This window comes from Sebastes fasciatus, chromosome 24 (genome assembly GCF_043250625.1).
Source record: "Sebastes fasciatus isolate fSebFas1 chromosome 24, fSebFas1.pri, whole genome shotgun sequence".
Taxonomy (NCBI): domain Eukaryota; kingdom Metazoa; phylum Chordata; class Actinopteri; order Perciformes; family Sebastidae; genus Sebastes; species Sebastes fasciatus.
Genome location: NC_133818.1, coordinates 4,298,165 through 4,319,598, shown reverse-complemented (window position 1 = coordinate 4,319,598; position 21,434 = coordinate 4,298,165). Strand labels below are relative to the sequence as shown.

Genomic DNA, 21,434 nt, shown 5'->3' with positions numbered 1-21,434 from the left:
TATAAATGTAGCGGGTCGGCACACATGCGCGTTCGCATATGCGCGCTCGTGTGTGGCCGGAGCCTCGTCTCCGCTGCCTGCTCTCCTTCACTCAGACAGCGCGCGCGTCCTCGCTGTCTCGCTCCACCTCTAGACGTGAACGCGCGTTCACTCCACACTGCAGAAGAGTCAGTTTAGCTCTGAGAATATCTAGTGAGTGGACGTTTGTGCAGAAATAAATGCTGCAGCTCCTCCAGACCAACAGAGGTTTCCCGTGTCTTGTGAAGTGACGGGGCTCCTCAACGAGTTACGTTATCGTCTCGTTACCGACCGGGTGCCGGTGTCTTCGGCTGACGGCTGCGGTCTGGAGGCGATAACGTAACTCGTTGAGGAGCCCCGCTGCTGAAGCCTGCGCTGAGCAGGAAAAGCCAACACTAGGATCAGCATTGATTCATGGAGAGACCTTCGTCTGGTCAGCTAACATTACTGCCAAGCAGCTGAAATATAGAGTGATATTGTGGTTTTAGCTGACGTCTGTCGCCTCACTGTGTTGAGTGATGCTCGTTCATGTCTATGTAGAGCGAGCTCGACGCTGACTTTCGTTGATTTCATGGCCACAGGTGTCGCTGTTAAGCAGCATTTCTGAATCTTACAAATAGTCCCTTTAAAAAACAAACAAGATAAATGAAAGTTAAATATCTTTATTAGCTTTAATTGCATCAGTTGTAGGTTTATTCAGAGATATGATGCCACAGCCGAACTTAAAAAAACAACTCAAAATGTACATCATGATGAGGTAAATGTATACAAATTAGTCCTCCCTGAGCATGCCTTTAACACAAGCTCCATGCAGTTACATTCATTTATTCATCAGTGTGACTGCAGCTCTCTCAAAACAGCCACAATTAAACATCAAATAAAGATAGTCGTGATATTCGTGGCAACATCTGGATAAAACGTCGCCCTTCGTATCGCCGCTCTCAACAACTAAAAGTACCATCTTTAGATAATATTGTGCATTCAAAAACATGCTAAACTGGCAAAGACGAAGCAGCACAGACACCTAATATATCTTTGATTAGAGGGGTCATCGATTACAATCTTTTGCTTTCAAATTTAAACAGGAAGTGGAAGTTATTCTGCAAAACCTGTGTAAATATACAAGTTCAGGTGTTTCTAAAAGGCACAAAGAGTGAAAAACAGGATAATAATGATAATCTCTGTGTTTTTAAGGTCTCTGATTGGCTGGTCAGGAGCTTTACACAGTGAGTGCAGACTCGTCGTCCTGAAAAAATTTAAGATTTGAAAGCAGATTTTCCACTTTTACCTGCTGTAGTTCTTCTATTATAAGTTCTCTGAGTCCTGGGGACGCCTGATTGGCTGGTCAGTGTCCCTGCAGGACGACAGATACACTCACTTTCCACTTTACAGCAGCTTCGAGAATTGTAATTTAATCCTGGGACACCTTAAGTAACAAAAAAAGAGCTAAAACATGATGTCCATTTCTGAATTTCGAGGCCTACAGTCATTTAACATTCTGCTTCCTACTGAAACATACCTCAATAGGGGACGTACTTTTGTTATTTTAGCTTCGTAGTGTTTGTTTTTCGATGATTATCACCTCTAGGGAGACAAAAGAGGTAACAAAAAGTGGCAAAAACTCCAAATACAACACAAGGTATTAGCGTAGGTGTTAGGTGTTAGTATAGAAATGCAACCAGAGGGGGTAAAAATGCTTCAACACACAATTTAACAAGCTGTGTGTCTATATGTTTTTGTCTGCACAAAGTGGCTGAATTTCATTCCACCTAACTTTCAACTATATGGAGGTGAGAAACTCAAAGGATTTAGCTGCGATGGCGTGACTGTCATTTACAACCCCACTTCAAAACACCCAAACTCTCCCTTTAAAGGAAGACTTTGACATTTTCAGTTTCCCAAAGTGTCAAACTATTCCTTTAAATGAATGAATGCTGGTTTAAGATTAAATTATAACCCTAAATATCTACCTGTTCTGCCAAGCTTATAATCACAATCATAAATCATAATCAAAACAAGTCTTTCAGATCGAAACTCAGGGCCTCATTTATAAACAGTACGCTTCTAATTATGCAACAAAATGCATCATTATGAAATCAAATCAGGAGAATCACAGAAAATTTGTTTTGTTTTTTTCCCTAAAAGCGTAATTTAACATCTTCTAAATGAGGCCCAGCTAATTAAATATGTTTATATACACTATGGATGTTGCTTCTCTGAGCGGTGACAGTCTGTCGTGATGGCCTCCCATTGGTGCTCCAGCAGGAGGGGCGGGGTTCGTGGTTCCAGGTGGGGGGCGGCGAGCATGCGTCTGTTAGTTATGGTCTGTCTGCAGGAAGAAACAAAGATTTAAAATAAAGAATATAGTATTATTAGATACCAACGGGACTATAAACTCATATTTTTCTTCAGAGTACTCACAGGGTTTTTATATGTTGTGGGTGTAAGCGCCTCCGGCTCTGGTGGAGGTTCTGATGGGGGATGACAGTGGGTGATGTCCTGGTCGGATGGGCTTTGCTGCGGCACAAACAACAACAAATATTCAGTAATGTATATTTAATTCAACCTTCTATCCAAGTCTTGACAGTCAGCTCACCGATCTGTGCAGAGAACCCCCTCCTGGCCATGTTCTTGGCCCGGACGGCCTCTTTGATGCGGTCCACCTCCTGCTGGTAGCGCTTGCGGTCCCTCATGGCGTTCTCCTTGGCGTCCTTCAGGTGGGTCTCCAGGGCTTTGACTCGCTCCGCCGTCGCACGTAGACGCTTCTCCAGCTTCGGCAGCTCGCAGCGAAGGTCTGCGTTGTCTCGAACCAGCTGAGGGAAAGCAGGAGTGTAAAGCACTTTTACTCACTTGAGTACAATTTAAGGTACTTCCTCTTGAGTCCATTTTATACTATACATTTCTACACTACTACATGTCAGTAGTAGTTAATTTTTTCCACAATATTCTTTTTAATTTAAACAAATAAATACACAATCTTTGACCAGGTACTAATAATTAATACTTAAATAATTGGGGAAAAAACAACAATAATAATATTGATAATAATAAATAAGTCTGTAATTGTTCTAGAGTCCATTTTATACTACTTTATACTTCAACATTACTACATGTCAGGGGGTAAATATTGTAATTTTTACTCCACTACATGTATTAAGCAGCTATAGTTTTTTCCCCCAATATTTGTGTTGAATTTTAACAAAACTAAATACACAATCTCAAATGTGTTCTTAATTGACTTGCCTGGTTAAATAAAGGTTAAATAAATAAAATAAAAAATAAAAATATTTGATAAGTTACTTAATAATTAAATAATTGTAAAAATAATAATATAAATAAAAATAAAAAACGTGTTATTGCATAGTGTACATATTTATATATATATATATATATATATTAAAAAACAGCGTCACCAATAAGTATTAGTATAATTAGTATTACCAACAAGTAATAATATCTCATTTTCTGCAGAATGAGTACTTTTTTTCTAATTAATTGTATTTTTACATTATTATACTGCTATTTTTACTTAAGTAAAGGATCCGAGTACTTCTTCCACCACTGGCGGAGGGAAAACAGAAATACTATATACATAAAAAATACATTTATTTTGCTCCTTATTTCCGTAAGGAATGCACATAATAAAGAATAGGTAACAATAAGGCATTAAATATAATAAATAAATTTAAAAAAAAAGAAGTTTTGACTGAAAAGGTGTCGGCTGAAGCTGAAGCTTATTACACCTACTCTTTTTACTTAGCATATTCTAATCAACTCATTCACTACTTAGTATTGAAATTGTAATGTAATGTCTTGTTAAGTTTGATTATTTACCTGCTTGTGGACCTTGGTGAGCTGCTCCAAGTTGTTCTCCAGGAAGGAGATCTTCTGTTTCTGGGCCACGTTGCCAAGTCCCTCCTCACAATCCAGCTCTGCACTCTGAAAGAACACAGATATTAAATGTTAAACTGGCAACAAAAAAAAAATCACACCAAACACAACAACCAGAGGAAGGTAGTGTACCTTCTTGACCCGCGTGGTGAGGTCCTGGACGAAGAGTTTGCGCAGGTTGTGCAGAGTCTGCAGCTCTTTGGCCTGAGAGAACAACAAGGAAGTGATTCAGATTATGATTTCTCCATGTTATATATATATTTCTAGTCTAGAAAACAGTGACATGTTCATTTGATTGTAAAGTGTTGTATATTCATACATATATATACAGTATATACAACATATTTATTATTTTTTACCCAGCAGCTATAACCCCATATTTACTGTGCAATACTGATTTAACAGTACAATAATTTAATGCAATAATAAGCATACTATGACTTTTTTTTCGACATACTATACTATGGCCTTTTTTTCGACATACTATAGTATGACTTTTTTTTCGACATGCTATACTATGACCTTTTTTTTGACATACTATCATATGACTTTTTTCGACATACTATACTATGACCTTTTTTTTGACATACTATACTATGACTTTTTTCGACATACTATACTATGACCTTTTTTTTCGACATACTATACTATGACTTTTTTTTCGACATACTATACTATGACCTTTTTTTTGACATACTATACTATGACTTTTTTCGACATACTATCATATGACTTTTTTCGACATACTATACTATGACCTTTTTTTTGACATACTATACTATGACCTTTTTCGACATACTATACTATGACCTTTTTTTTTGACATACTATACTATGACTTTTTTTTTGACATACTATACTATGACTTTTTTTTCGACATACTATCATATGACTTTTTTCGACATACTATACTATGACTTTTTTTTCGACATACTATACTATGACTTTTTTTTTGACATACTATACTATGACTTTTTTTTTGACATACTATCATATGACTTTTTTCGACATACTATACTATGACTTTTTTTTCGACATGCTATACTATGACTTTTTTTTCGACATACTATACTATGACTTTTTTTTCGACATACTATACTATGACGTTTTTTCGACATACTATACTATGACTTTTTTCGACATACTATACTATGACTTTTTTCGACATACTATACTATGACCTTTTTCGACATACTATACTATGACTTTTTTCGACATACTATACTATGGCCTTTTTTTTCGACATACTATACTATGACTTTTTTTCCGACATGCTATACTATGACCTTTTTTCGACATACTATACTATAACTGTTTGTATGACCTTTTTCCGACATGATATACTATAACTGTTTTGTTCCCACATACTATACTGTAACATATTTTTATAGCATACTATACTATGACTTATTTTTTTTTCCACATACTGTGTTATAACTTTTTTTTTTAATCTTTCTTGACATATTCATGAGTAAAGTGTAAGCTCCGACAAGTAGTTCCTTGTTAAATGAAATAGCTCAGTGAGTTAAAACGCTGGGTGGGAAGTCTGAGTTACCTGAGGTGATATGTTCGAGACCCAGGATTGGTAGGTAGTTGAAATGTTATTGTTATCTGGTTCAATGAGTTATGACGTCACTGTTGTACATGTAGAGTCAAATATAACCTCCGTTAAATTGGATGTCAGATGGTATAGCTAAGTGATTTAGAATGCTGGTTGGGCATTGTGAGCTGCCTGAGGTGATGTGTTCGAGACCCAGGATTGGCAGGTAGTTGTAAAGTTATTGTTATCCGGTTCAATGAGTTATGACGTCACAGTTGTAAATGTAGAGTCAAATATAACCTCCAATACATCTGATGTCAGACGGCTTAGCTCAGGGAGTTAGAACACTGCTTGGGTAGCAGGAGCTCATGTGTTCGAATCCCAGACATTGACTTATGCTCACGGCAGTCTATCCATATGTTAGGTTCACCCAACCAGGTGGGGTAGCCACCCCTCCCCCCAGCACAAACAAGCTGGGTAAGTGACATGAGTCGGACGAACAGTAGAACCGAACAAGTAGAACCGGATGACCAGTAGAAGCCAGCTGAGGTTCTACATGAGAAACTAGCTTGAGGCTAGCGGAGCGAAGCGGAGCTAGCCTCAAGTTAGTTTAACAAGAAAAGTGTATTAAGTGTTTTAAGTGACAAAATGAAAAAGTGTTTTAAAAATGAAAACCTTGCTAATATTCTTTATGAGTCCACCTGTAAATGTGTGGGATTTGAACACCTGAGCTTCCAATTCCCAACCAGTGTTCTAGCTCATTGAGCTATTCAATCTGACATTCAATTTATCGGAGGTTATATTTGACTCTACATTTACAACTGTGATGTCATAACTCATTGAACCGGATAACAATAACTTTACAACTACCTGCCAATCCTGGGTCTTGAACACATCACCTCAGGTAGTTCACAATGCCCAACCAGCATTCTAAATCACTGAGCTGTACCATCTGACATCCAATTTAACGGAGGTTATATTTGACTCTACATGTACAACAGTGACGTCATAACTCATTGAACCAGATAACAATAACATTTTAACTACCTGCCAACCTGGGTCTCGAACATATCACCTCAGGTAACTCAGACTTCCCACCCAGCGTTTTAACTCACTGAGCTATTTCATTTAACAAGGAACTACTTGTCGGAGCTTATACTTGACTCGTGAATATGTCAAGAAAGATTAAAAAAAAAAAGTTATAATACAGTATGTGGAAAAAAAGAATAAGTCATAGTATAGTATGCTATAAAAATATGTTACAGTATAGTATGTGGGAACAAAACAGTTATAGTATAGTATGTCGAAGAAAGTCATAGTAAAGTATGTCGAAAGAAAAGTCATATTATAGTAGAGGGCGGAGCCTGTAAGAACTCTCAGTCAGATACTCACCACCGTCTCCTCCAGACCCTTCAGGTCCTCTCTGGCCTGCTCTCTCTGTTCATTCAGCATTCTGGACAGAAAACATTAACAAATCAACTCGTATTACATCCGATACTAATCAATAACAGTGCAGTTCGATGCCTACATGAGTTTCTCTAGCTTTGCATCCTTCTCCTGCTCTTCAGCCTTCAGTTTGTCGTAGTCCAACATCAGTCTCTCCCGCTCCAGTAACAGACCCTGGTTTAGACTGTGAGAGGAAGACAAGTGGTAATAAATAAATAAATAGCAGTTTGACCGACGATGAATTCAATAGAATAATAAAATAATAAAATACAGCTGCATGTCAGCAGTGCTTTGTGTGTGTGTGTGTGATGTCTTCTTACTCTGTGAGTTCGTCCAGCATCCTCTGCCTGTCTTCGATCTCGTCTCTGAGGCGGCTCAGCTGCTTCTGGTGAGCCTCCCTGTGGTTCTCCAGCTGCTCCTCCAGCGTTTTCTGATGAAGATGGAAAAACACATTAGAGATCCATCATTCAAATATACAAAAATGAATGTGACTGTTTCCAGCTGTGCTTTCAGGTCACCTTAATGTCCTCGTCTCCATCCGGTCTGCTGATGTCCTCCTTCTCTTTCTCCTCGCCTGACACCTCGTGTCTTTTCTCTGAGAAACCAACAAATTGTTTTACCTGACGTTAAGGCTGGTAAATAAAGACAATATAGTGTACGGAGGTTTAGATCATGCACTGACCGTGAGCTTGAAGTTTGGCGAGCTCCTCGGACAGAGCGTCCTGACTCTCCTCCAGGTGCCTCTTCTTCTGCTCCATGTTCTGCATGTAGTCAGTCAGAGACTTGATCTTGGCCTGGTGCTGCACACAGACACACAAACAACAACAAAAATATATTATTATATATATTATAGTAGAAGTGACAGAGAAGTCTACAACCTTTTCCTCAGCATCACCACGGTTACCTAGGTTATGGTTACCTGGGAGACGAGTAGCTGACAGGACATCAGCTCCTTCTCATTGGCCTGGATCTTGCGGTGGGCGTCGGCCTGAGCGCTCTCCAGCTGCTTGCTGCGGTTCACCAGAGACTTGACCTCGGACTTCATCTTGCTGATGTAGAGGCGAGCCACGGTGAACTCCTCCTCCACTGCCGAGCCGTTGCCCTTCGCCTCTGAGGACTGAGGAGGAGGCAGAGGGGCGGGAGGTTAGGGCAATGAGTGTGAAAGATGATGCATGTTTATGTGTGCGTGTCCGTCCGTCCTCACCGCAGCGGTCTTCACGTCGCTGGTGCCGATGATGGTGCCAATGTCGCTGAGGTCACGCAGCAGCAGGTTGAGGACCTCGGCGGCTCTCTTCCTCTGGAGGCCGTTCAGCTCCTGCAGCTGATTCAGCTCCCTCTGCACCGCCGACAGCAATGCCTGTCCACAACACAAACACACGTTAAACACTCCATTTGTTGTTTTATATAATATAATAATAACTTATTAATAATAAGTCGATGGTCCCTCTCTGAGATAGTCCGCTCACCGTCTTGTGATGCAACTCCTCGATCAGCTGAATGTTGGCGAGGTCCCTCTCCTCCACCTCTTGGCTCTTCTGGTCGTAGTTGACAGCCAGCTCCTCCAGAGCCTGCAGCACCTCCTTCACCTCCTCTTTGGCCAGCTCGTTCTCCGTCTGCAGCCGGCACAGCTCCTCCTGGATCTTCTCGTAGTCGCGCCGCGTCGACGCCAGCAGCTGGGAAGACAAATGTGTAAACATGGACATTTATACCAACATAAACTCACATGCATTTACACAGATAGAAATCCTATAAAGTCAGTTTGTTTTACCTCTTCCTGGTCCAACATCTGCTCCTTGAGTTTCTCAGCCAGCTGACTGTGTTGGTTGATCTCATCATCCTGTAGAAATTAAGTCAGCAATTAGAAGTAATGTCAAGTAATAACAATGCAGATGTATTATGATTTCTGTATATTCTTATAAACCTCTTTTTACGATCTTTACTTGTCAAAAATGTAAACACACACAGCAAGTTTTTATATATTTTTTTGTTTCAGAGACGTCATCAAGTGCTCAAGTGACATTTATGTTAACCGGCGTATTTATTATTTATTTGCCTGTGGGTGCAGTTTGCTGATTTCTATCTTTTTGATATGAAGAAGCTGCTTAAATATTGCCATGTATCAGCTGTTTTTTATTATTGTATTTTTGTATATATTGTCTGTTTTTATTTAGTATGCTATGGACCTTCATCTTGTGTCTTTAATAAAGTAAGTATTATTATTAATATTATTGTTATTATTATTGACCAGTAGTAAGTAAGCATCAGTCTTGAAAAAAAATTATATATAATATTATTAATATAATTATAATAATATATGTATTATATTATTATTTATTATATTATTATTATTATATTATATCATTATAATTATATTAATATAATAATAATAATATATTATATTATTATATTAATATAATATAATAATGTATTGTATTATTATAATTATATTAATATAATAATAATCATAATTATTATTATATATATAATAATTATATATTGAGTTTATTTAAAATAAACTTAACTAGATATACAAACTAATATACTAATAAACTAAATTAACATTCACCAATCCACTCAGAAAATTATTAAATCCTCCCTCTCTGAAGCATTAAATATTTTAAATAAATTCAAAACAAAGCAATGAACCATATCAAAAGTGCAGATTATTTTCTAGATTAATCAATTAATCGTTTACATTATAAAATGTCAGAAAATAGTGAAAAATTTCTTGTTTTTGTCCAAAATCCAAAGATGTTCATTTTAATATCCTATGAAACAGAGAAAGGCAGGAAACCTCCCTATTTGAGAGGATGAAAACAGCATTTTCTGCCATTTCTGCATGAAAAATTACTTACTAAGGATTAATTGATAATCAAAATAGTTGATTATTATGTTTCTGTTGATCGACTAATCCATTAGTCGACTAATTGTTGCAGAGAAAACAGAGTCTCACCTTATCATCCAGCTGTTTGTAGAGGTTGCTGATGTCCTCCTCGTATTTGCTCCGCTCGTCGCCGGGGACCGCGACGCCTCCTCCGGGCGGCAGCATGTTGTCGATGATGGGCGTGTTGTCGTACGGCTCCACGGTCTTCTGATCCTTAGAGCTCAGCTGCTCCTCCTCAGGAACGTCCTCTCCTGTAACACCGACTCATCGGTTACATCTTCTACTACTCATCCATTAGATAAACACTTCAAATCTGACATATATCATGTCATACGGAGTATTTTATTATTATCATATCTGCCTGTTAGCCGCAGTGGGACTTCAGCGGATGAAGAATTGATGCTGTGATTATTATTGACTTTTTAATTGTGATGAAATGAGAAGATGGAGAGGAGAGAGTTAGAAGGTTTAAGAAGGCTTGGCGTGGAGCCAGCGGCTGAGTCATGTCACAAACACTGAATCAGCATAATGTGTGTGTGTGTTCACTACATCCATGTGAGGAGCGTTGGCTTCAGAGCTGATTTGTTGCTACGGAGGAGGAGTGTTATCAGCCTGAGCTAGGGAATTAAAAGAATTAAAAAAGCAATGGCCTCAGAGAGAGAGAGAGAGAGTGGAGGGTGAGAGAGAGAGAGAATAAAGCAGAGAGGAAATGGGAGAGAGCAGTTACTATGCAACAGAGATGGAAAAAAGGGCGAGGATGCTGTGAAGGAGACACTGCAGTCTCAGAAGAGAGGAACAAAACAACAGACAGTATAATGCCCCTCATAGTGTGTTCATGTACATATGTGATAAAAGTACATTTAGGTTGTGATTGATTTCGTATCTGCAGGATTAGTGGCAACGCAGCTGCAGAATAATGCCTCGTTACTTTAATCTAGACTTATAGTTTAAAGAATTCTTGATGATATTCAGTAGTTTTATACGACGGCGTATTAGGGCCATTGTAGGTAAAGAAATATATATATATATATTACGAAGCCGGGGGAGGGGTGTAATAATCCAGAAAAAATCTCAGAATTTCCGAGATTAGTCGTAAATTTATGAGAAAAAACGTGGATACTCTGAGATTAAAATGGAAAATGTAAGAGAAAAAAAGTTGGATATACTCGGAGATTAAAATGGAAAATTCAGTAATAAAAACTTGGATATACTTTGAGATTAAAATGGAAAATGTAATTGTTCTAAAACAATTTAAGTAACTTTTTATGTCATATCAATTTCTGTGTTTTTATCTCACCGTTCCTCCAGCGGTTGAGTTCAGCCTCCAGCCTCTGGATGATGGTTTTCAGGTTCTTGTTCTTCTCCTTCTCCTTCTCGTATTTCTTCTTCCACTCCTCCGCCGTCAGCTCCAGGTTCACCGACACCGTGTTCTTGATCGTCTTGGCTCTAAGCAGACATAGACAGACAGATGTTTTAAAACCCTTGCATACCCACAGTCCACTTAAAGTCATCTTTAGAGAATACTGTTTATGTTTCCAAGAGCTCCAAACCAACATCTGCTTTAAAAAGTGACAAAATTAAGCAAAATGTGACCTCATAGTTCTGAAAATTACTTGTTTGTTTATTATTAATCCCTTTTAAGTCTGATAAAACATCTGCGGCAAAAAACTAACACTTAAAAATGCCACGAAAAATAGCCACAAATGCTGCAATTTGTGAATAAAACTCTACATAGAAGTTAAAATACTTTGCTTATTCAATTCTACACACTTCAATATTATGTCAGCTGTTTTTAGCAGTTTGCATGCATTTCAACATGCACCACGTCAAATTAAAAAAGCATCAAACGTGCCGTAAATTGTCATAGGTGTGTCATATCTTGTGGTGAAAGTATTTACTACAGCAACAGGGATGTTTCTGTGAGGCGAAAGTTCACTTCTTTTTCTCTTGCTGTTACTCTATTGCATGTAAAATATATTTTCAGGAGAATTATATCAACAATTTCAACAATAGCAATGAATTAAAATGTTCAGATTTGATATCAAACTTCAGTACAGAGTTTTTCTTCAAGGTTGCAACAAAGCAGTTGTGAGAAACCGGAGACATCAAACGTCCCAGTGTGTTAAAATAAAGATTCCTCGTCCTCTTTATTTATTAATTAACTGTTGCATTTGTCAGCAGGATGCACTGAAACACTCTTCAGCTTTTCACCAGTCTGCTCTGATCTTTCCTCTAATGGTGGAAATCTCATTTTGGATTGAAACTCTTCGTCTCAGAAGCAGATGGCTGCACAGTAATCAGTCATCTCCTCGTCACTGCTGCTGCTGCTACTTCATCTTTTATTACATAAGCAGTTTGAACTTAGAGACACTGAGTTTTTACAGTTGGACAAAACAAGAAGGCAACATGATGAGACTAAAAACAACAAAACAACAAGGTGAGGAGAGTTTCATCAAAGGGCTCTATTAATAGAAATAAAGCCAGATGCACAGTTGGAAACTAAAAGCCATCTGGTCGCTCGTTATCAACGCTGACGTCAGCCACTCTCCTAATAAGTCACCGGGCTTTTTATAATATGGCCAACGCTGAGGAGCTAAAGAACAAGTTATACTGTAGATACCTCTGTCCAAACATGAGCGTGGACTTGGTCTCGGACTCGTTGTAGACGGACGGCGAGCAGCAGATGATGATGGTGGTGCGACAGTTTCCCCCCAGAGAGTCCTGCAGGATCCGGGTCATCTTACTGTCTCTGTACGGCACGTGGGATTTCTGGGAACACATCACACATTTAATTAATAAAAAAGTTGTTTTTATTATTATTGTTGTCATAATTATTATTCCTGTTTTTTATTATTTATTTTTTTCATTATTATTATTTATTTTTAATATTATTTATGTATTTTCTTTTGACATTATGTTTGATTATATGTTTATATGGAAAAGAAACATGGCAATACTATGTTTTACTATCTTGAAAAATGATGCGTCACAATAATAATTATATTTATTAATAATAATTGATTATTATTACTGTTTTTTTATTTATTATTATTTATTATAATAGTGTTTTTACTATCTATTTTTTTTATATATATTAATTTAATTATTCATTATTTATTTATTTTCTATTTTATGCATTTATTTATTTTTAATATATATGTAATTGTCTTATTAATTATTACTGTTTTTCATTCATTATTATTTATAAGTATTATTGTTTTTATTATTTATTTATATATTATTATATTTAATATATATTTTCATTTTATTTAATTATTTTCTTTCCTTTTTTTATGAATTTATTCTTTTTTTTAGGCGTGTTCTTGTGTCTTTTGACATCATGTTTGTTTATATTTATATGGAAAAGAAGCTTGGCAATACTATGTTTTGCTATCTTGAAAAATGATGCTTCACAATAATAATATGTGGAGGTAACTATGAGTGACTCACCGTTCCCTCTGCGAGAGCTGAAATGACGTTTCCCAGCGCCGACAGAGACTTGTTGATGTTCTTGGCCTCGTCCAACACGGCGCCCTCTGCTCCCGTCTTACTGACCTGTTCAAACAGCCGACACACAGATCAGACATCACATCAACTTTCACATTAACTCTCATCTTCCTGATGTCACGCAGAATAAAAACCTTCTCGCTGCCCGCCAGGTCGACCAGGTAGAGCTTCCCCGACAGCTTCTTCTCCGTCTCCATGTTCTCCTGCTTGATGTTGATGAGGAAGATGCTGTGGCTGCGAGAGCTGTGCTCATTCATGTCTAGAAAATGATTTAAAAAACACAATTTAAAGGTACTTTTATGATGAACTTGTACATCATATAAATTACTTATTAATTACTTACTTGAAAACACATTAAATATAAAAGATACGTTTAAAAAATGGGAGAAAGATGCCATTGGTTGATATTAAATACACATATAAAGATACGTACTAGTCACTGCCACATGCCGATTGTTTTTGCCCTCATCGATGACATCCATCACCTCCTCCGGACTGGACACGAAGCGCTCAGTACAACCCTGAGAAACATTCACAAATGACCATTTCTTTAGGTGTTTATGGCCCTTAAAGTATCAGTCTTAAAGGGTTTTGAATCTTATTAATCTGGCTGCCAGGATATCAAATATAAAGTTGCAAACCTTGACATAGGGCACTCTGTTTTTGTCTTCATGCACAGCGAGGTTCGTCTTCGACACTTCAAACAGAAAGAAAATACTTTTAATAAAACAGGTTTATAATGCAAAATACTCCAATTATCACTTAATATTATTCACCTTAAATGTAAATACTCTTAACTTACCATCCAGCAGGTCTCTGATCTTGTCCATGTAGATTTCAAAATAGGAAACCTGCACAAAGAAACTCCAAACTTTTAATGTCTACTCATCGACTACCTGAATCTTTGCACTAGTGTTGGTTTCTTTTTATAAAGGGCCATTTTCAAAGGGGTCCCTTGACCTCTGACCTCCAGATGTGTGAATATAAATGGGTTCTATGGGTACCCACGAGTCTCCCCTTTACAGACATGCCCACTTTATGATCATCACATGCAGTTTGGGGGCAAGTAATAGTCAAGTCAGCACACTGACACACTGACAGCTGTTGATGTTTTATTACCTTGATGTGAAACTCGAGGTTCTCGTCCATGGAGTAGATGTGGTCAAAGATGTCGTGGGAGATGCGAGGGATGATCCCCATCAGCTGCTGGTCGTGCAGTTTGCCCTGAACACAGTAATAGATATTCATGTTTTAATGCTGCACGTAAAAGCTTCCAGGATGTGGAGCTTTGATGCTACTTGAGGGTAGTTTTAAGGGGTTAAAAGGTGGAATTAAACCTTAATGTAAAGACAGTGAAGCAGAGGTTTTTCATCACAGACTCACAGATCAGATCAGAGAATTAATCTTGGTGGATTAGCCTACTAGCTCAAGTAATTTGCACTCATGACGAATGATCCAGTCTTGCTGTTGGAGCCAAGAAACTACTCAAACAGCATTGAGTGCCTTGCTGTGAGGCTCGGGAAATGTTTGCAGGACTCTAACGTTCCTGGTAGAAGATGATCTCCGCTATCAGGCTTTTGATTCCTCGACTTTCAGCCGTCGTATGAGCTTGACTGGATTTAGTGTTTGTGGTAAGTCTGTTACACAATGGCCTGCTGTGCTCTAATCCTAAAAATAAAGGTCAATGCTAGATTTTATTCAGTGGCTTTCACTCTGGGATCTATCGATGTTTGATTGATTGATTGACAGTAACTGTGATAAAAAAGCGAAGGAATGATGACAGGTTTGAAATACAGAGGCAGAAGTTCGAGGTTGTAAATGTATTTTTCAATAAAGGTTATGAGTGTCTCACCTCCATGGTGTGTGTCTTCCCGGACGACGTCTGTCCATAGGCGAAGATGGTTCCGTTGTAGCCGCCCAGCACATCTGGAACCGCACGAAAACACAGCCATGAAAAACACTTCTGTTCAATAGGTACAATAATGCAAATAAAAGGGTTACAGTAAGGGTAGAAAGTAATTTCTCTTTACTATTATGTAAAATATATAAAACTTTGAGGATAAAAGATGAGGGACAGATTAAGTGTGTGCAGATAGATGTCAGTTACATAAGAACAATATTTCATCATCATCGTACCTTTAACGATCTGTTTGGCACACTGGTCGTACACTTGTTCCTGTGACGTGTTTGGAGGCAGCACGCGGTCGAACACGTATGGTTTACTCTGTTTAAACCAACACAGGAGGACACATTAATGACACAAATACATCCAACATCAGCTTATCTTCTCTTCATTTATCCTCACTTGTTTCAGATCTTATTTGGCAATAGCTTGCATTTTTTCAAGTCAGGATTTATTTACAACAAAACAAGTGAAGCAATTATGTTTTTCTGAAGTTTTGACTTGTAAAAAAGATCTGAGAAAATATTTAAATAAGTTTAAGGGCTCTATAATATGACATGTATGTATTCAGGTGAGATTTCTCTGGTTATTTCTGAACTTTTATTTGACAAAAGTAAATATTTTTGGACAATTTATTTGTGATTTTAAAAGCTGTGGATATTTATCAAGAGAAAAACAATGAAACATGCAGTTAAAAGATTGTAGATTGGTTAAAATTAGATCAGATTGGATTAATCTAATAATAGGATTTAGAGCTGCAATGATGAATCAATTAGTTGTCAACTAATATATTAATCACCAACTATTTTGATAACCGATTAATCATTTTTGAGTAATTTTCTTACGAAAAAAAAGTCCAAATTAATTTATTAATTGGGAAAGTAATCAACAGATTAATCGATAATGAAAATAATCCCTAATTGGATAAATTAAAAAAATAGATTAGACAGATAAAACAATGTAGATGTGCACCACAAAAGTGTATAAATTATAAAGATGCACATGTTTCATGTACTGCATTTGAAATTTGTATCAACATGTTACTGATTCATGATATAATATCAAAATAGCAGCGTTTTCACAGATCGGAGTCTGTCATGATTAGAAAATATTGATAAACTCGATCAACTTCAGCTGCATGACGCTCGTTTCTCTCACAGCTTCCAGTCTGACTATCCATCACTCCTCCTGCCCTTCTTGTCCGACTACACTGTCTCCGTCTCTCGGGGGGTAAAAGCCTCGTTGCTGCTGTGAAATGCAGCTCTCAGCACTCTCGCTCTCTCTCTGAACGGCGAGAGAAAGCAGAGAAACCACTGACACGAACAGTATCAGAGCGTACGACGGCCTCAGTAATGTGTTTCTGCTCAACTTGATTGATGGCGGTGACGATGTGCAGTTTGTCCTGACGTGACAGAAGTGTTTCTGGGCCATAATGCAACAGAATGAATAATGCAGGATGTGCAGGGCTGCTGATGCATTAACACACTGTGACAACACTCATATCCTGTCTGTTTGGTAGCATACAAACGCAGATCTGTAAAGTATATTTTACAGATTTTACATATTATCTAGGACTCCTGCAGCATTTTTTTGTCACATGAGCATCAGATGGTTACGGTCAGGGATGAATTTCACAAAATTAAAATCACTTTTTTGCATAACTAATCTAAACTTTCTGGCACAAACTGTGAAGATGTCTGTGTTAGCTCCACCCAGCTGGACGTCCAAGGAGTAGAAAACAAACACGAGGCCTAATAGGTGCCTCGTGAATCAGCACATGCAAAATGGTGAGTCACTGTGAGTATTACCTTTGACCTTTTCATCCCTTTTTCACAGCATGTTTAGATGCATGACAGGAAATTATTGGCTCCTAAAAAAAACTCTGAAATAATTGAAAATCATTTATATAATAAAATAATATATTATATTTAATAATATATAATATAATAATATCATTTAAATATATTTTTATCCCTGTTGGTATCTTTTGGTATTTAATAAATATAAAATATTTTCTTTTCTCTTGTCTGTTTCTAACTCTAAATGTTTTATTAGATTTTATATTAGATGTAAACACATATCCATATAACTTGTTTGAATTATTTATTGTCTCTGTTACATTATTGAACTATTTTAAAATGTAGACACCTATTTGATAAGACAGCCTGAGATTGTTATTAATTATTAAATACTGAATTATTATTATTAGTAATACATGTTGCTATTTTAAGTAGGAACTTTACAGTATTTTGTTTTGACAGCGGTATTATGTTCTGTTTTATGTTTGCTTTTCTAAAACTTTGTTAACACTGACTGGCTGGAGTTTTATCTATTATGACATCAGCTTTTATACCATTATTATGGCATTATAGAAACATATAGAGGCAGCTTGAAAGTTTGAACTAACAGAGGAAAATAAATAAATAATATTCCTGCAGACAGGAACTCACTTTCTCTCTTATCATCATCACATTCAATATCTCTGTAATACTGTAGGACATAATAGCTATAACATCTAGAGGCTTATTGCGCACTTGGCATCCCCATCCAGCAGCCAGCCAGCCAGCCAGCCTGCAGAGCTCCAGGTGACTTTGCTCCCCTGAACCACTGCAGTGTTTCCACACAGACACCACACCAGCATCACAAAAACCGATGCTATATTATGACTATTATTTTTGACATACTATTCTATGACTTTTTTTTTTTTGCTACACAATATACTGTTATTTTATAAAAAGAATTTTGACATACTATACTATGACTTTTTTTTTTTTTTTTTTTTAACTTTTTTTGACATACTACACTATGACTTTTTCATGATTTTGTTTTACATACTACTATACTATGACTATTTTTTTTAAATACTATACTGACTTTTTTATGATTTTTTTGACATACTATACTATGACTTTTATTTTTTAAACTTTTTTTTACATACTATACTATGTCTTTTTAATGATTGTTTTTGCATACTATATTATGACTTTTATTTTTTTTTACTTTTTTTAAATACTATACTATGACTTTTATTTTTTTTATTTTTTTGACATACTATACTATGACTTTTATTTTTTTTATTTTTTTGACATACTATACTATGAATTTTTAATGATTATTTATACATATATATATACACACATACTATATTATGATTTTTTTTTTTATACTATGACTTTCTTTCAACAACAATGAGACAGTCAGACTCACCGTTATGACCACTGTGTCGTCCTCTTTGAATTTGGGGATGTATTTGTCTCCTCTGTTGATCTCGGACTCGTTCAGAGGTCTGAAGCGACACATCACCCTCACACCGCACTCTGCAGCATCCATCATGATGCTGATGCTGCTGGTACTGCTTAAACCTCCAGATAAATAAAAACAACGAAGTCTATTTCTGGAGCAGGGTGGTGCCCAAACTGAAGGGCCTTGATGATGATCCCTGCGTCCAAAACAGTGATTTAAATCATTATAATAAGAGGATTAAAGGTGATAAACTTGAGGAAACCTCTAGTTTATAAGATGCACCACTCGTCCTTCATCCAAGCAGAGTATGTCCTCCTCTGCGCCATGGTTAAACCGGATGAACCGCAGTGATGCAGGCCTCTTCCTCCTCCTCTCTCTCTTCCTCTCTCTCTCTCTGCAGCTGCAGAACCAGACACACCGTGCAGAAAGAGGACTGATGGGTGCTTCTTAACGGCGGTGGAGGGACAGACTAGCAGTCCGGTTGTGCAGAGCCCGGAGAGGATGGATGATGCGCAGAGACAGAGACCGGACAGACAGACAGCCGCAGAGTCCTGACTTGCAATAACAGCGCGCTCCAGGCACCGATGCCGCGGCGCGCTCCCGTGGCCTGCATCAGCACCACCACCATCACAGTCATCACCGTGAACGCGCATGAACAAAATCTTATGAATATATATAAATATATATATATAATATATATATATATATATATATATTTATATATCATCATCATCCTCATCATCATCATCATTAATTCCCAGCTGTAGCTGTATAACTTTTTGCCCCTATATATATATATATATATATATATATATATATATATATAATATACATATATATATATATATAATATATATATATATATAGTGATATATATATATATATATATTTATTTATTTATTTTTTAACCAAAGGGATAGAAAGTTATACAGCTACAGCTGGGAATTAATGAGTCATGCTAGTAGACTATATTTATTCTGACAGGTAGTTATTTTGCAGATTATTATGCTTCATAAACACTTAATGTGGCAAGAATAATAAAAAAATGATATAATAAAATTGAAATCAAGGTTAACATGAAACTGAAAAAGTAAACAAAAATGCAGAATGATTCTTTAAGTTCACCTTTGTAGGTCAGATTTGTAATATCTAAATGTACATTTAGATATTGATAGACTACGTTTCCACTATGTATCTACTTTATATTTTTTTATTATTATTATTATCTTGGTTTGCTACACTTAATCCTACCTATAGCCTACCTCTCATGTACTGTATTTGATTCAATTGCTGCTATGACACCTGATTAATAAAGGTCTATCTCATAATAATAGAGCAAATAAACAAATAATTAATGGTGTATTATTATATTATATTATTATTATTATAGATCCAGCAGGTTAGAAGCAGCCCCATCTTTACCAGCTGCATCATTAAAGTGATGCTAAGGCTACATATAGCCTTATTATATTAAAATAATATAACATATATTATTGTGGAATGGGACATTCATACAGAATGAGTGCTTTTACTTTTGGTAACCTTTTTTATTTTGCTGCTGGGATGACTTTTACTTTGTAAAGTAACTTTCATGACTAGCTAGTAACCTACAAACCGGATGTAGCCTAGCCTAGAAGAGTGTTTAACTTGGTATTTTATTTGTTTTGAGAGCTGATTAGGATGAAAAGGAGGCCAACCAACTCATCAAGTCATTTATAAGATTAAACTGTTGTTATAAATACAAATAATCTCACCAGAACATCCATTTCTCAGTTGTTTTGGATCTTTCCATCACATTAATTGATCTTAATCAGCAGGTGTTGATTGCCTAATTGATTGAATGACCTTTGAACCGGAAGCTGTTAAGCCATCATTTCCTGAGAGGTGTTTGTGATGTTCAAGTGCTTTGAAAGAAAAAAGGAAATTTGGAAAGTGTATATTTTTATCTTGTCAAGCAGGGATCAATTCGTGTTATGATCTTAATAATCTATATTTTAAGGTGTATTATCGATTTTGTCTGTTTTGTTGTCTATAATTTGATTTATCCATAATATAGAATATATTTTAATTATTATTATCTAGTTACTTTTTTCTTTTCCTATCCTATTTATCAGTTTCTATTATTTCTCAGCTTATTTTTTCCTGTTATCTTTAAAGTGTTTTGTCTATAATTTTATTTATCCATAATTTAGAATTTATTTTTCAGTGGTTGATTGTGTTTGTTTTGTGTTGTGAGTGTTGTTTGGCAAAACAAATGTTTTCACTGTACAGATATTTAATTAATTATTAATAATCATTAAAAAAGATTTTGATCAGCTTTTATATTTATATATTTTTATTTATTATTATTAGTATTTTATTTAGTTACTTTTTTCTTTTTCTATCCTATTTATCAATTTCTATTATTTCTCAGCTTATTTCTTCCTGTTATTTTTAAAGTGTATTCTAGATATTTTCTTTGTTGTCTATCATTTTATTCTTTTCCTATCCCATTTATCAATAATCTTTATTTTCATAGATTACCTCGCAGTGCAGTTAATACATCCATCTATGTAGTAATATGTTCATTAAATAACATATATCTGAAGTCTCTACACTGGCTGCCTGTCTCTCAGAGAATTGATTTCAAAATACTGCTGCTGGTTTACAAAGCACTAAATGGTTTAGGGCCAAAATACATTTCTGATCTTCTGCTGTGTTATGAACCATCCAGACCTCTCAGGTCATCTGGATCAGGTCTGCTTAGTGTCCCCAGAGTCAGAACTAAACATGCAGAAGCGGCGTTCAGTTTTTATGCACCAAATATCTGGAACAAGCTCCCAGAAACCTGCAGGACCGCTCCAACTCTCACTTCTTTTAAAACAAAGCTTAAAACGTTCCTGTTTGCGGGTGCCTTTTATTCTGACACTGCACTATAACTTTTACTCTTTTGAGTTTTATGCAATTTTAGCTTCTATCCTAGCTTTTATTTTTAGCTTGTTTTTATTTTCTAATCTTTAATGG

The 21,434-nt window shown here is 36.3% G+C and overlaps 1 protein-coding gene across 1 annotated transcript; it reads right to left on the bottom strand.

Annotated features, from left to right (window-relative positions):
- Positions 1-664: 664 nt before the first annotated feature.
- On the bottom strand, positions 665-18,815 carry LOC141763199 (kinesin heavy chain-like). Its single transcript, XM_074627673.1, has 26 exons — positions 18,396-18,815; positions 15,422-15,509; positions 15,138-15,211; positions 14,405-14,509; positions 14,088-14,136; positions 13,927-13,982; positions 13,719-13,806; positions 13,420-13,544; positions 13,229-13,333; positions 12,399-12,547; positions 11,076-11,224; positions 9,848-10,029; positions 8,663-8,731; positions 8,361-8,567; positions 8,099-8,251; positions 7,814-8,011; positions 7,577-7,694; positions 7,413-7,489; positions 7,215-7,324; positions 6,977-7,078; positions 6,841-6,901; positions 4,042-4,113; positions 3,853-3,957; positions 2,615-2,831; positions 2,440-2,535; positions 665-2,347 (listed from the first exon to the last, which is right to left on the bottom strand). The coding sequence occupies exons 1-25, from the start codon at positions 18,519-18,521 to the stop codon at positions 2,447-2,449; spliced, it is 2,874 nt and encodes a 957-aa protein (XP_074483774.1). The 5' UTR covers positions 18,522-18,815; the 3' UTR covers positions 665-2,347; positions 2,440-2,446.
- Between the last annotated feature and the right edge of the window lie 2,619 nt (positions 18,816-21,434).